General features: G+C 55.9%; 2 protein-coding genes across 3 annotated transcripts; one reads left to right on the top strand and one right to left on the bottom strand.

Moving 5' to 3' along the window:
- Window positions 1-2788: 2788 nt before the first annotated feature.
- On the top strand, window positions 2789-5406 carry LOC147236995 (homeodomain-interacting protein kinase 2-like). The gene is made up of 8 exons (XM_086164039.1): window positions 2789-2901; window positions 2980-3103; window positions 3554-3679; window positions 3760-3828; window positions 3914-4107; window positions 4179-4319; window positions 5113-5234; window positions 5315-5406. Exons 1-8 carry the CDS (start codon window positions 2789-2791, stop codon window positions 5404-5406), a joined length of 981 nt encoding a protein of 326 aa, XP_086020165.1.
- Window positions 5407-5641: 235 nt separating this feature from the next.
- On the bottom strand, window positions 5642-11448 carry depdc1 (DEP domain containing 1). Of its 2 annotated transcripts, XM_086169776.1 has the most exons (12): window positions 11225-11448; window positions 10308-10573; window positions 10088-10232; window positions 9867-9982; window positions 9634-9764; window positions 9514-9561; window positions 9196-9333; window positions 8109-8957; window positions 7053-7225; window positions 6800-6976; window positions 6528-6725; window positions 5642-6458 (listed from the first exon to the last, which is right to left on the bottom strand). In XM_086169776.1, the coding sequence occupies exons 1-12, from the start codon at window positions 11276-11278 to the stop codon at window positions 6327-6329; spliced, it is 2427 nt and encodes an 808-aa protein (XP_086025902.1). In that variant the 5' UTR covers window positions 11279-11448; the 3' UTR covers window positions 5642-6326. The 2 variants fall into 2 exon arrangements, with proteins under 2 accessions (XP_086025902.1, XP_086026624.1); XM_086170498.1 differs by lacking the exon at window positions 8109-8957 and having other exon boundaries at window positions 11225-11406.
- Window positions 11449-11784: the final 336 nt, after the last annotated feature.

Genomic DNA, 11784 nt, shown 5'->3' with positions numbered 1-11784 from the left:
CCTGCTCTCACTTTGGATCTCAATTTCATCTGCAAACATCATGGTCCGTGGAGATTCCTGTCTAACCTCAGAGCTGATCCCTGATGGAGTCCCACCTCCAACTTCTCTGTTACACCGACAACACACCTCACCATCGACTCACAGCGAGCATACATGTCCTGCACCAGTCTAACATACTTCTCTGCCACTCCAGACTTCCTCATACAGCACCGGAGTTCCTCTCTGCACCTTGTCATATGCTTTTTCTTGGTCTACAAATGTGCAGTGCAGCTCCCTCTGGCCTTCTCAAAGCAAATGCTGCATCTGTAGTTCTCGTTCCATGCAGGAAGCCATACTGCTCCTCACAGATGCTGACCACCACTCTTTCCCATCACTTCATTGTATGGTTCATTAACTTTATCCCTCTATAGTTGCTGCAATTCTGCACAACTCCCTTATTCTTAAAACAGGACACCATCACACTTCTTCTTCATTCCTCAGGCATCTTCTCACTCTCTTAAGATCCTGTTGAATAATCTCACCAGACATTTCCAAACCTCCACAGTTATATCATCAGGAAAGGCAGTTGGGGGAAGCCATGGAAAATCACTTCTCCGCAGGAACCCAGATCTTTGGAAGCACCCCCTCCCTGTTGTTGTGAAAGGGGGAAGCGAATCCTGTGATGTCACTGTGATGGTCACCGGTTAGCTACGAGTGCAGAAGTAGCCGTTCATAGGCGGCGGAGGGGGAAGCTGTGTTGTCACGGGGGGGAGGAGTCGGGGTCGATGTCACACGGCGGACGCTGTGAAAGTCCGTCACCAGGTGTCCGTCCAGCAGAAGGAAGGGGAAGCTGTCATGTTGTTCTAGAGGTCACATAGGAGGAGCCCGGCGTCTCAGATGTCGCTGTGAGCGTCCGCCGGACTCGTCCGCTGTTAAAGACTCGCCTCGCACGTGAGACGGCGGCTTGGTTCACGGCGTTCACGCCCGGATGTGAAGGCTGCACCTTCACGCGGCAGCTCGGCCTCCACCGACTCCACCGACACACCGGGGCCGGCCTGGTGAGAAGATCACCTCACCGAATAAGTTTCCCCGTGTTCATAGGATTGATCTCATTTATGTGGTTTTATTCACCTTGGTGTGGATGAGTGTGAGGCGGTGGAGATGTAGGTGTTGCAGAGAAGGTCCAGGTGGTGGTGGGACTACATGTGGGAGCAGCTCCCAGACCCTTTTGTTCACTATGCTGATGGACAGGCTGACAGATTAGACAGGAACCTCCATGGACTCTGATGATGTTTGCAGATGACATGGTGATGAGAGCAGGGAGCAGGTGGAGGAACATCTAGAGAGGTGGAGGTGGGACCTGGAGAGGACGGCTAGCAAGGCAGAATACATGTGTGTGAACGCTGAGGCTACAGGGGGTGGGGATGAAGAAGCTGGATGGTCAACAGTCCAGAACGATGGGGATGGTGTGCAGACAGGTTGGCAGATGAAGGTGAAGAGCAGCCATGGTGTCTGGTTTGGAGACACTGAGGAGAAGACAGGAGGCGGAGATGAAGATGTGGAGGTTCCTCTTTGGGAGTGAGGAGAACAGAGAGGACCAGGAAGGAGTCCATCAGAAGGACAGCACATGTTAGATGTTCTGGAGATCAAGTCACACTGAGATGGTTTGGACGCAGACAGAGGAAGGATGGAGAAGATCTGGGCAGAAGAATGCTGAAGTTGGAGGAAGACCAGGGAGGAGGTTTATGGATGGAGGGGAAAAGACCAGGGAGGTAGATGGTGTGAGAAGGTTGGATGGAGGCTGTGGAGACCCCTGAAGAGAGGAGCCCAGAAGAGATGTTTTCTTTGATTTATTCTAACTGTGTGTGTGTGTGTGTGTGTGTGTGTGTGTGTGTGTGTGTGTTCCACCACAGGTGTGAGAACCAGACAACAAATGTCGCTGAGCTCCGCCGGTGGCCCCGACCTCACAGACATCGGGAGCCTGATCTCCTCGGCGTCCTCGGTGTACGTCGTGGAGGCCTACCTGGGCTGCGGGGCGTACGGCGAGGTGGTCCAGTGCCTCAACCACACCACCAATGAGAGGGTGGCGCTGAAGATCACCAAGATCAGCGGCGAGGAGGCGACCAAGGAGGTCCGGCGCTTTTCAGAGGAGTTCCTCGTTTTGATATCTGTCGAGAAGACGAGAACGTTGTCTTCTTATGTTTCTATTGTAATAGTTTTTTAGATTTAACGATATGTGCGTATGAGCCGTCGCCTTCATGCCAGCGAGATACCTCCTCACTCCCGCAGGAGGAGATCCTGAAGAAGATGAAGGAGCGCCATTCGGACGACTTCAACGTGGTCCGGTGGAACGGCTCCTTCACCGTCTGCGGACACTACTGCTTGGACTTCGAGAAGCTGGACATCAACCTGTTCGAGTTCCAGCAGGTCTGCCAGCCGGTGAGCCTGAACGAGATCTCCTCCGTCCTGCACCAGGTTGGTTTTCAGCTCGGAGCGCTTCCTGTTGCTACCTTCTTGTAGGTCCTGATCCACGTCAGGACATCTGACGCCCCAGGTTCTCCCTTGGCATGGGTTTCGTTTTCATTTATTATCAATCATAAGAGGGAGAACCCTGGGTGGAGAACATGGAGACCCCAAACAGAAAGGCCTCCTGTGGGACCAGAACCGGAGACCTTCTGGCCGTGAGGGGGCGGGGCTAACCGCCGCTCCAGAACCAAGCTAACGCTGCCGCTGTTTTCAGTTAGCCACGGCTCTGCAGTTCCTCCAGGGCTTGGAGATAATCCACGCCGACCTGAAGCCCGAGAACGTCATGGTGGTGGACCGCCGGCGGCGGCCGGTCCGCGTGAAGATCATCGACTTCGGTCGGGCCACCGAGGTCTCCAAGGCGAGGAAGGGCGTGGTTCATCAGACGCTGTGGTACAGGTGGGACGGGAGGTCCTCCCAAAGGTCCGGCGCCACCGATCTCCAGGAGGCTGAACGGCGGCGCGTTTGGTTCCTCAGAGCTCCTGAGATCCTGCTGGGGCTTCGCTTCAACGAGGCCATCGACGTTTGGTCTCTGGGCTGCATCGGCGTGGAGCTGTTCCTGGGAAAGGCGCTGTTTCCCGCTAACAGCGAGTACGACATGGTCAGTTTGGCACCGCGGCCGGACCGGCCCCCTAGTGGCCACCGGCAGAACTACACGGGATTAGCCTCCAAAAAAACTAGTAAAAAAAAACAAGTGGATGTTTTAAATTTAATGTTTGGAAATTTGGAAATTAAACATAATAAACGTAATATGTGATACTCTTAGAATTGTACAATTATACAATTTTTGTAGTTGTGCTCTTTAATGATACCACCATTGTGACCTGTGCTCTTTTAACCCTCATATTATCTTAAGGGTCAAATTGACCCTTAAGATAATATGGGGGTTAAGCCGTGTTGCTTTTTCATCAAGAGGCTTTTTATGCGATTAATATCATTTAATCCACAGCAGTCATGTAAATAATTGATTAAATATGTAATCACATGACCGCCCCTATAGATTAATTTAGTTAAAGAATGCAGGGCTTAGCGCTTCCTCATGTGATGCCAGCAGATGCGGCTGATCCTGAACACCCTGGGGAAGCCTCCGGACCACATGCTCAGCGCCGGAGAGTTCACGCAGCAGTACTTCCGCCCAAGACTCGGAGGTCAGGGCTCCACCCGCTGGAGGTTCAAGGTGCAGCCGCTGACCTCTTACCGCTGAGCAAACCTCTATATTCCCCTCTGTCCCAACCCAAAACACATCTGCTCTTTCAGTCCCGCCATGACGTCCCCAACTTTTGGTCGACGCTGTGCACCTCGGAGCACCTGCGAGGTCTCAGAACGGTAACGGCGCCGTCGTCTTCCCGCACGTCGGACGCCCTTCACGTTTTCTTAGCGGGAACGCTTGAAATACACGACGGCGTTCCAGTGCAGGAAGCGGAACGTGTCAAGAGAGAAGGCCAGCGCCCTTCGCCGGGAGCGCGTATGTTTCGTTGACCTGCTGACCCGGATGCTGAAGCTGGACCCGGCCGAACGCGTCACGCCGCGCCAAATCCTTCGCCATCCCGCCATCGCCGCCTGCCAGCTCATGGCGCCGCCCTCCGACGCCATCATCCGCCCACGGTACCCGGACGTGCGCCGGCGCCTCTCCTCCGACGTACGCTCCCTGACGGCCACCGCTGTTTGCTTCTCAGGGTGAGACACCTTCGCTTCCAGCAGAACCTGGGCGGCGAGGAGGCGTCGTCCTCCAAGGCCCCGCAGAGGAGCCCCGGAGAAGGTCGGAGCAGGAGGACGCTCCCAAAATGGAAACGGGGAAGTGACGGGCGTCCCGGCAGGTAGGTGCCGGAAACACCTCCAGCCACGCTTTTGGGAAATACTTCAAGAGAGCAGAAGAGATGTAGGATTTCTGGGACTCCTGACATCTGGACAGGGTTCTGGAAACTTTATTGAAGAGGTGGAGAAACGGGTGGAGGAGAGAGTCAGGGTGATAGGAGAGTACGAGGAAAGGTGAAGAGCAGCCATGGGGTCTGGATGGAGACACTGAGGAGAAGACAGGAGGCAGAGGTGAAGATGTGGAGGTTCTTTCTGGGAGCGAGGAGGACGGAAAGGTTCGGGAAGGAGTCCATCAGAGGGACGGCACGTGTTAGAAGTTCTGGACGTGGACAGAGGAGGGGTGGAGATGATTTGGGTAGAAGGATGCTGAGGTTGGAGCTGCCAGGCAGGAGGTCCGGAGGAAGACCTGAGAGGAGGTCTTTGGATGGAGGGGAAGAGGATGCAGGGTTAGATGGAGGCAGATGATTGGCTGCGGACCCTGACGTTCATAGCTTGGCTTCATTTCGAGCTTCTTTAATGACTTGCATGGAATAATTCCATTTTTAATCATTTTCACTGCACAATTATTCAAGTATTTTAAAGATACAGCTGAAACTTGAAGGTCTTTCTGCAGCTTCTAAAGCCACCTTTTTGATCTCCACGCTTCTGCAATGAAGTTTGATGTCTTCAGTTAGGTTTGTGAGGGCCTCGGACCTTCTGAACCCTCTGCTGTCTGCATCTCCTCCGCTTATACATGAACGATTCATGTCCTCGTCTTCTCAACCTCATCCGCTGTGCTTTCTCCCGCAAAAAAAGATCCAGGAAACCGTCCAGAGGCGCCAAGAGGAACCTGGATAGTCGCCTGAGCCCCGACGACCAGACGCCGGCGCCCAAGAGGAGAGCCGCCGAACCCGGCGCCGAGACGACCCTCGTCGGCGGTGAGTTCGCCCGTCGCCCCGGCGGCAGACGTCACCGTTCCCCCGAGCTCTAATATCACGCGTTGTGGCGCCCCGTCCAGCAGAGTCGCCCCGCTCCTGGGCGGACGAGCCGGCCCTGCCTGCATCCGCCGCCAAGATCGGGAGGCGCGGCTTCGGCGGACACACCATCTAAAGCCGCGGCTGCCGGCGCTAACGTTACGTGAAATACCTACGAGGGACGGGGGAGGGGCGGATCCCCACCGCCTCGGAGGACTTTCCCCGACACATCGGAGCGGCGGGGGTCCGACGGAGGCCGAGCCCTGATGTGTGTGTGTGAGAAGAAACACCCCGCCATCACACACTATCTGGACCGCCAGCAGAGCACAGCAAACACAAACAGAAAGCACAACAAACTTTATTTCTCTGGAAGTTGCATAGTAAACAGTGGAGAGGAAAGAAAACAACTGTGGTGTTAAATTCTTAGCTCACGCGCGCACACACACACACACACACACACACGCGCACACATGCACGACCTGAGGTATTAATATAACAGGGTAACAACAACAAATACTTCATTTAGACAAAGGATCAATAAATATGGTGTGTTTGTTAGATTCCCTTACAAAAGACACTCAGCTTATCGATGGACGCCGAACATTTTTAGGGAATCCAAACATGGACGGGCCTGTTGTCAACTACTTACACTCGTGAAGACGACATCTGATTGGACTAAGCTCACCAGGCCCCCTAAAGCCTAAACTCCGTGCAAAACACTACATAACACACAGCCCGGGAAAACGGAAATACAGCAAGAAGCCGACAGGAAAAAAAAAAACGAAAACAAAAAAAGGAACAGCAGTTTAAAAAAACACGGAGGTTAAAACGCAGCCGCCGTCACTCGTATAAGTTAAGATCATCACGCTTCTCCCACAGAGTACACACACACACACACACACACACACACACACACACACACACTCTCCCATCTGCGACGTTCTCCTGGTACCTCCAGCCTCTCCTGGCCTGAAGAAGCTGTCCCATGACCCTCCGGCCGGCGGGAGGCTTGAAACCCGTGATGGGTGTGCGGGTGGAACACGGCTGGTCTCCTGGTCAGTTCCTGATGCCGAAGGCTTTGGTTTTCTTGATGCTGAGGAGCGGGGGCTTGATCTTCGGCTTGCTCTTGTTCTCCCGGTCCGAGGGGGGGAACCTCCGAGCGTAGATCTCGGGGTACTGCTTCTGAAACTGAGCAGAGCGTCGGGTGAACGCCGCGCCGCACTCGACGGCGTGCCGGCGGCGGTCAGAGGTGAATACCTGCTTCAGCTTCTTCTGCCGCTCCTTCTCGCTCATGTTTTGGTCTGCTAGGATCATCTCCAAGAGCTCCTCCATGGCCTTCTGAGAGGCCGCCGCCTTCTGCCGCTCGAACTCGGCGCCGCTGATCTGGCGGCAGAAGGCGTACACCGGCATCGGGACGCAGACCGGATCGGGGGGAGGGACGCCGTCCACCGGGACCTGCGGGCGGGAGGAGGACCTCTGAATGCCGCTCCCGCTCCCAGGAACCCCCCGGGAACCTGCGATGGGCTCACCTGGACCGCGCGCAGGTACCGCACGTGGTCGGCGATGGCGCCGAGCAGGTAGTCCGGGACGGCGAGGACGGTTTGCTGGTGGTCCATCAGGAAGGACACCAGTCTGGTGGCGAGCAGCTCGTCCAGGTCGCACTCCTCCGCGCTGCCCAGGACGCAGCTGGAGAACGTGTGGACCATCTGGAAGCAAACGCAGCTCCTCACAGCTCAGGGGCTCCACGTCTGAAGTTTCGACCGGCGCCGCGCCGCCACTCACCAGAGTTCGGGTGCTGATGGCCGGGTGGAGGCGGGGCATGTCCACGTTCTGGCTGATGCGGGACATCATCCTCATGAGGAGCTGCAGCTTCCTGCGGGAGGCGGGGGGGAGCAGGAGGGTGCACAGCTGCAGGGCCTCGATGGCCACGCGCTCACACTGAGGCTGGACTAGGCCTACACACACACACACACACACACGCACACACACGCACACACACGCACACACACGCACAGTTAAGATCAAGGCTGGTGGCTAAGCCGGCCTGTGGAAGGCCAACATCACCGCATATGGAGAAGATCAACAGAAAATAGCACTAATTGGTAAAATTGTGGATTTGTTGATGATTTTATTTGTTCTCTTTCCTCTCAGGTGGACGGAGAACCACGCTCTACGGCCGCTCATCCATCACCAGCGAGGGCAGATGGATGGAGGACAGGATGGACCATCTACAGCTACGAGCTGAGACCAGGAGTCAGGTGGGAGTTATTAATGTTTAATGTGTGGTGAAACATGAGCTAAGCACCTCCATGTCCTCCAGCTCGTGTCCTCTCCAGCTGCACCGCATGAAGGTGGGGAACAGCAGCTCTCATCACCTGAAACAGCGGTGGAGATGCTTCTCCACACACTTTGCACATTTCTGGACTGTTCCGTCTCTACGTGGAATCTAAATCCACACAGGTCAGATGTCCTTCAACGAACAAAATTTGGCCTCACGCGTCTTTGGAGAAGATGCATGCGGGGGTTGAAGGCCGACCGAGAGTTACTGATCCGCCAAACCTGGAATTCCACACCGCTGTCAAATTTGGAGGTCGAATAATATAAAGAGAAAATCCGTGGACAGTTAGAACTTTGCTGGCCCGCAGGAGGTCATCTGCCGTGAGCTCCTGCAGGTCCGGGTGCTGCTGGAGCTGAGCTGGATGATCTCTGAAGGTGCGTGCATGAAAAGACGTGCACTTCTGAGACGGCCAGGAAACTCAGGTGTGAGATGGAGTTAGTGTGATTAGACCCGAGCAGACAGGTGGAGGTGTGTGTGGAGGGGGCAGGGGTTTGTCTTACTGTGCTGTGGTTTGACTTGTGGGGCCTGCGCGAAGGCCGAAGCTCGGAGCGGCGAGGCGGGCCGAGGCGGCACGTCCAGAGAGCTGAGGCAGCGGCGGATGACGGCGGGGGCGGGCAGGGTCCAGAGGCTGGACGTGCTGGAGGCGGCGCCCCCTGAGCCGTGGGGTTCACTTTGAGGAGGCGGGGAGAGCGAGGAGAGCGAGCGGCGACAGGAGGACCGGGAGGGAAGGCGCGGGACGTGGTTGACGTCCAGGCAGCTGGTCGCTCGACTCGGCCTGCGGGGCTCGGTGGCGCTTTCCTCTCTGGTTTCCACCACGATGTCCAGACAGCTCCTGGCGCTCCGCGGGCGCAGGGCGCGCCACCTGTGCGTGGACGACGGCCCCGCCCCGGACGGTCTTTTCCTTATGGAGCTCTCGTCAGCGGGGCGGCCGCCGCCGCCGCCGTCACCCTCGCTCCCGTCGCTATGGAAACGAGAGGCGAGGCTGTCGCTGGACAGGAACAGCTGCTGGCGGGTCAGGGGGGCGTCGTCGTCCAGGATGGTTTCCAGGGAGCAGCTCCTGGCCCGCTGCCTCCTGAGGACGTCCACACGCGGGCTCCAGAGGACGCCCCCGGCATCACCTTCTTCACCGACGTCCGGCGGCGCCGGCGGGGGCGGAGCCTTCCCGCCGAGCACCTCCCGCATGGGGGACTCCTCGGCCTCGTCGCAGGCTCCCTGCCGCAGCAGGGAGAGGAGCAGGCACTCCGTGGAGCGGAACGACGTCTTGGCCGGAGGGGGCGCCGAGGGCGGCTCCGCCTTCTTGCGCTTCCCGGGCTGGCGAGGAGCCGGCGCCGCCAAGTATCCAGAAAAGACTGGGCGGGGGCGCAGCGAAGGGGGGCGGGGGTGTGTGTGCAAGCAGACAGCGAAGGGAGGGAGAGGCTTCGGTTAGTCCAAACACACAAACAAAAACAGGCACGAAGTGGAGACGCTCATCGCTGTTAGACCTCCACGTGCAGAAGGGACAACAACCACGGCTGTTAGCGGAGCAGCGAGGCACGGCCAGACCGGAAGGAAACACCGTTCAGTTGGTTTTAAATGTACATCACATACCCAGCACGTTGATAAACAGTTCATACAGTTGGAACGTGAGCAGCGGCTGCGGGAGGCTGTGGAAGTAATCCGACACCGTCTTGAAGACGTCCCTCTCGAAGCCGGGGTAGGACGGCTGCGCGCTGTCGTACTTTGGCCCTGGAGACGGGAGGACGGGACGGAGCGGACGCCGTGAGACGGAGGGGACGGCAAACGGGACGTTTCAACAAACAACATTAGGCGGGACGGTTGTAAACATCCAGGTTAGCCAAACGCGATCCGCGTGGTTGTGTTTACACAGGACACACTGCGGTCAGAGGAGCGGCGGCTGCTACTCACAGTTGGCCAGGCTCTTCATGGCAGACAGAACCCAGTGGGGAAGGTCACCTGGACGGGCGGGTCCACAGTTAGACCGACGGCTGGCGGGACGGGCCCGCGGACACAACGCGCTCAGCCTACCGGTCTTGTCGTCCAGGGTGACGACGCCGTGCTTGTTGACTTTGGTCATGTTGTGGATGATGTTCTGCGGGTTCACGTAGCGCCGGTCTAGAACCTCGTCCAGCGACGGCATATCTAGAATCCTTCGCAGGCTGAAGATGGGAAAACACACCACAGGAGCTGAGCTCCATCTTCCGCTCATGTCGTGGACTGATTTTTGTGAAGTACGTCAGGATCCGGGCGCTCGTTCGTACTGCGTCAGGGTGATGTCTCTCCAGATGTCGCGCTCGTCCTCGGCCGTCAGCTCTCGCCTCAGCGTCTCCTGCTCGTGACCCTCAACCTCGGACGGACCCGCAGGATCTGCGTTTTCCTGAAAGAGACGAGAGATCCTGGACTGGAGTCTTGGGCTATGAAAGGTGTCACGACTCGACCCCGCTAGAGATTATTGATGTTATTCACGACTCTTTCAGCCCACCTGCGTCTCCTTTTCGCTCTTCTTGACGGTCCTGAACTTGAAGATGCCTTCCCTGTCCCTCAGGGAAGGTCGCTTCTTGATGGATTTGGTGGCTGGGTTGGCGGCGGGACAGGGGATGGGCTTCAGGGGGGAGGTGGAGGGGAATCTTTGGAGAACGGGAAGGAGGTTGAGTTACGAAGAGGGTTTCTAACAGTTCAATCGAATAACGCTGGCAGAGCACCTGTAGAGCGCGTTGTTGTCTTCCAGGTCCTCCGTTCCCCAGCGGCCCTTCACGTCCTCTATCACGTGATTCTTCAGGAACTTCTTCAGCAGCTGCACCGTCTGCTGCCTGGTGACGTCGGGGCCGAAGTTGCTGTTGCTGCGGAGCAGCTGGTGGAGCCAGTCCACGGCGGCGCCGGCGGTGAAGCAGGACGGGTGGTGCCGGAGGTTCTGCCGGTGCTTCTTGAGGGGCATGCCGGCCCGGAACAGACGAGTCACCTCGTTCCACTGCAGAGGAGAAGGTGAATATGTTGTGGTTCGGGGGAAAAGGGGCGAATCAATGATATCTGACAATTAGTGTAGTCAAGAGAAGAACGGTGGCTTGTTGGTTTGAGAGAGAAGACTTCTCCACAAACTGCAGAACTGTTCAAAGTTTGAGCAGCCCCTTAATCCTGTTAATTCCCCTGATATGACCCTTGATCATCTCCAGAAGGCTCAATATAAACGTGAAGAAACCTTCAGAGAGCATTATCTTCTCCGCAACTCCCATTTAGCAAAAACAAGCCTATGAATCCTGCCCAGGGGTCTCGCCAGACAGTTTTCACGGTTCGGGTAAGTTCCTAAGGCTGGGTGATTGTGAAAAATCGGACCGAAAAGTATATTAAAGAAGGGGAAAGTATGTTTTAGAAGTTGTTTTTTTTAGAAGTAAAACATGCTAGCACTGACAGACGACTAACTGCTTTCCGGGTCACCTCCCTTTGGATCGCCTACTACAAACCCAACTAAAGAAGCACCGGTTCAGCTTTTCTTTCCCAAAACAAATATTTAAACTCGTTTTTCCATTAACCACAAACTCTTATTAACGTATAAATCATTCGCTATCCGTGATATACCTCGGTGTTGGGACGTTAGCTAACTGCCGTTTAAAGGTGGACTCACCAGCTTGGTGGCTCGGTACGGGCCGGGGGTGACGATACGAGGGCTGGTGCTCATATTCAAAACCCGCTGAGATACGTCCGCTACATCGGGGGTGAAATTAAAGTTGATTTTCTTTAAATCAAAGCGATAAAAGCAAAAACAAGACTTGTTTCGGATTATAATAGGAATTGGGCAGCGCTTGTATCCGCCGCGGCTCCCCGTCTGTTCAAAATTAACAGCCGTGGTCTCCTACCGTCTGATTGGCCAACGTGCTGGTCACGTGGTCTCCTGTGCCGAAAGGGGGGTCCGGGCCCGAAAACAATCCGACCCGCTGATTGGCCAACGTCGCAGTCACGTGGCCTCCTGTCTCGCCAGGGGGGCTGTGCGCCCAAAACAAGGTGTTGCGAAAATATTTGCTGACTTATAACCGAGGTAAAAATTGATAAACACGTTGACAGGAATGCATTTTCTTCCTATATAGATTCATAAGTGTATGCACGCAGGGAACAGATGCTGTGTGAGAACACTGCAAGTAAAAAGGACACACAAAGACACACACACATGGTAAATTTACATTTCTT

This window comes from Fistularia commersonii, chromosome 1, assembly GCF_037954325.1.
Source record: "Fistularia commersonii isolate RoL2024-O1a breed Wild chromosome 1, RoL_Fcom_v1.0, whole genome shotgun sequence".
NCBI lineage: Eukaryota > Metazoa > Chordata > Actinopteri > Syngnathiformes > Fistulariidae > Fistularia > Fistularia commersonii.
This window is presented reverse-complemented; position numbering and strand designations above follow the sequence as displayed.

Coding starts and splice junctions, on each gene's coding strand:
- LOC147236995 (XM_086164039.1), top strand. CDS start 2,789: ATGGTGGTGGACCGCCGGCGGCGGCCGGTCCGCGTGAAGATCATCGAC. Junction 3,104..3,553: donor CTAACAGCGAGTACGACATG/GTCAGTTTGGCA, acceptor ATGTGATGCCAG/CAGATGCGGCTGATCCTGAA. Junction 3,680..3,759: donor CCACCCGCTGGAGGTTCAAG/GTGCAGCCGCTG, acceptor CTGCTCTTTCAG/TCCCGCCATGACGTCCCCAA.
- depdc1 (XM_086169776.1), bottom strand. CDS start 11,278: ATGAGCACCAGCCCTCGTATCGTCACCCCCGGCCCGTACCGAGCCACC. Junction 9,765..9,866: donor AGAGACATCACCCTGACGCA/GTACGAACGAGC, acceptor TCCCATCTTCAG/CCTGCGAAGGATTCTAGATA. Junction 9,562..9,633: donor CACCCTGGACGACAAGACCG/GTAGGCTGAGCG, acceptor CCGCCCGTCCAG/GTGACCTTCCCCACTGGGTT.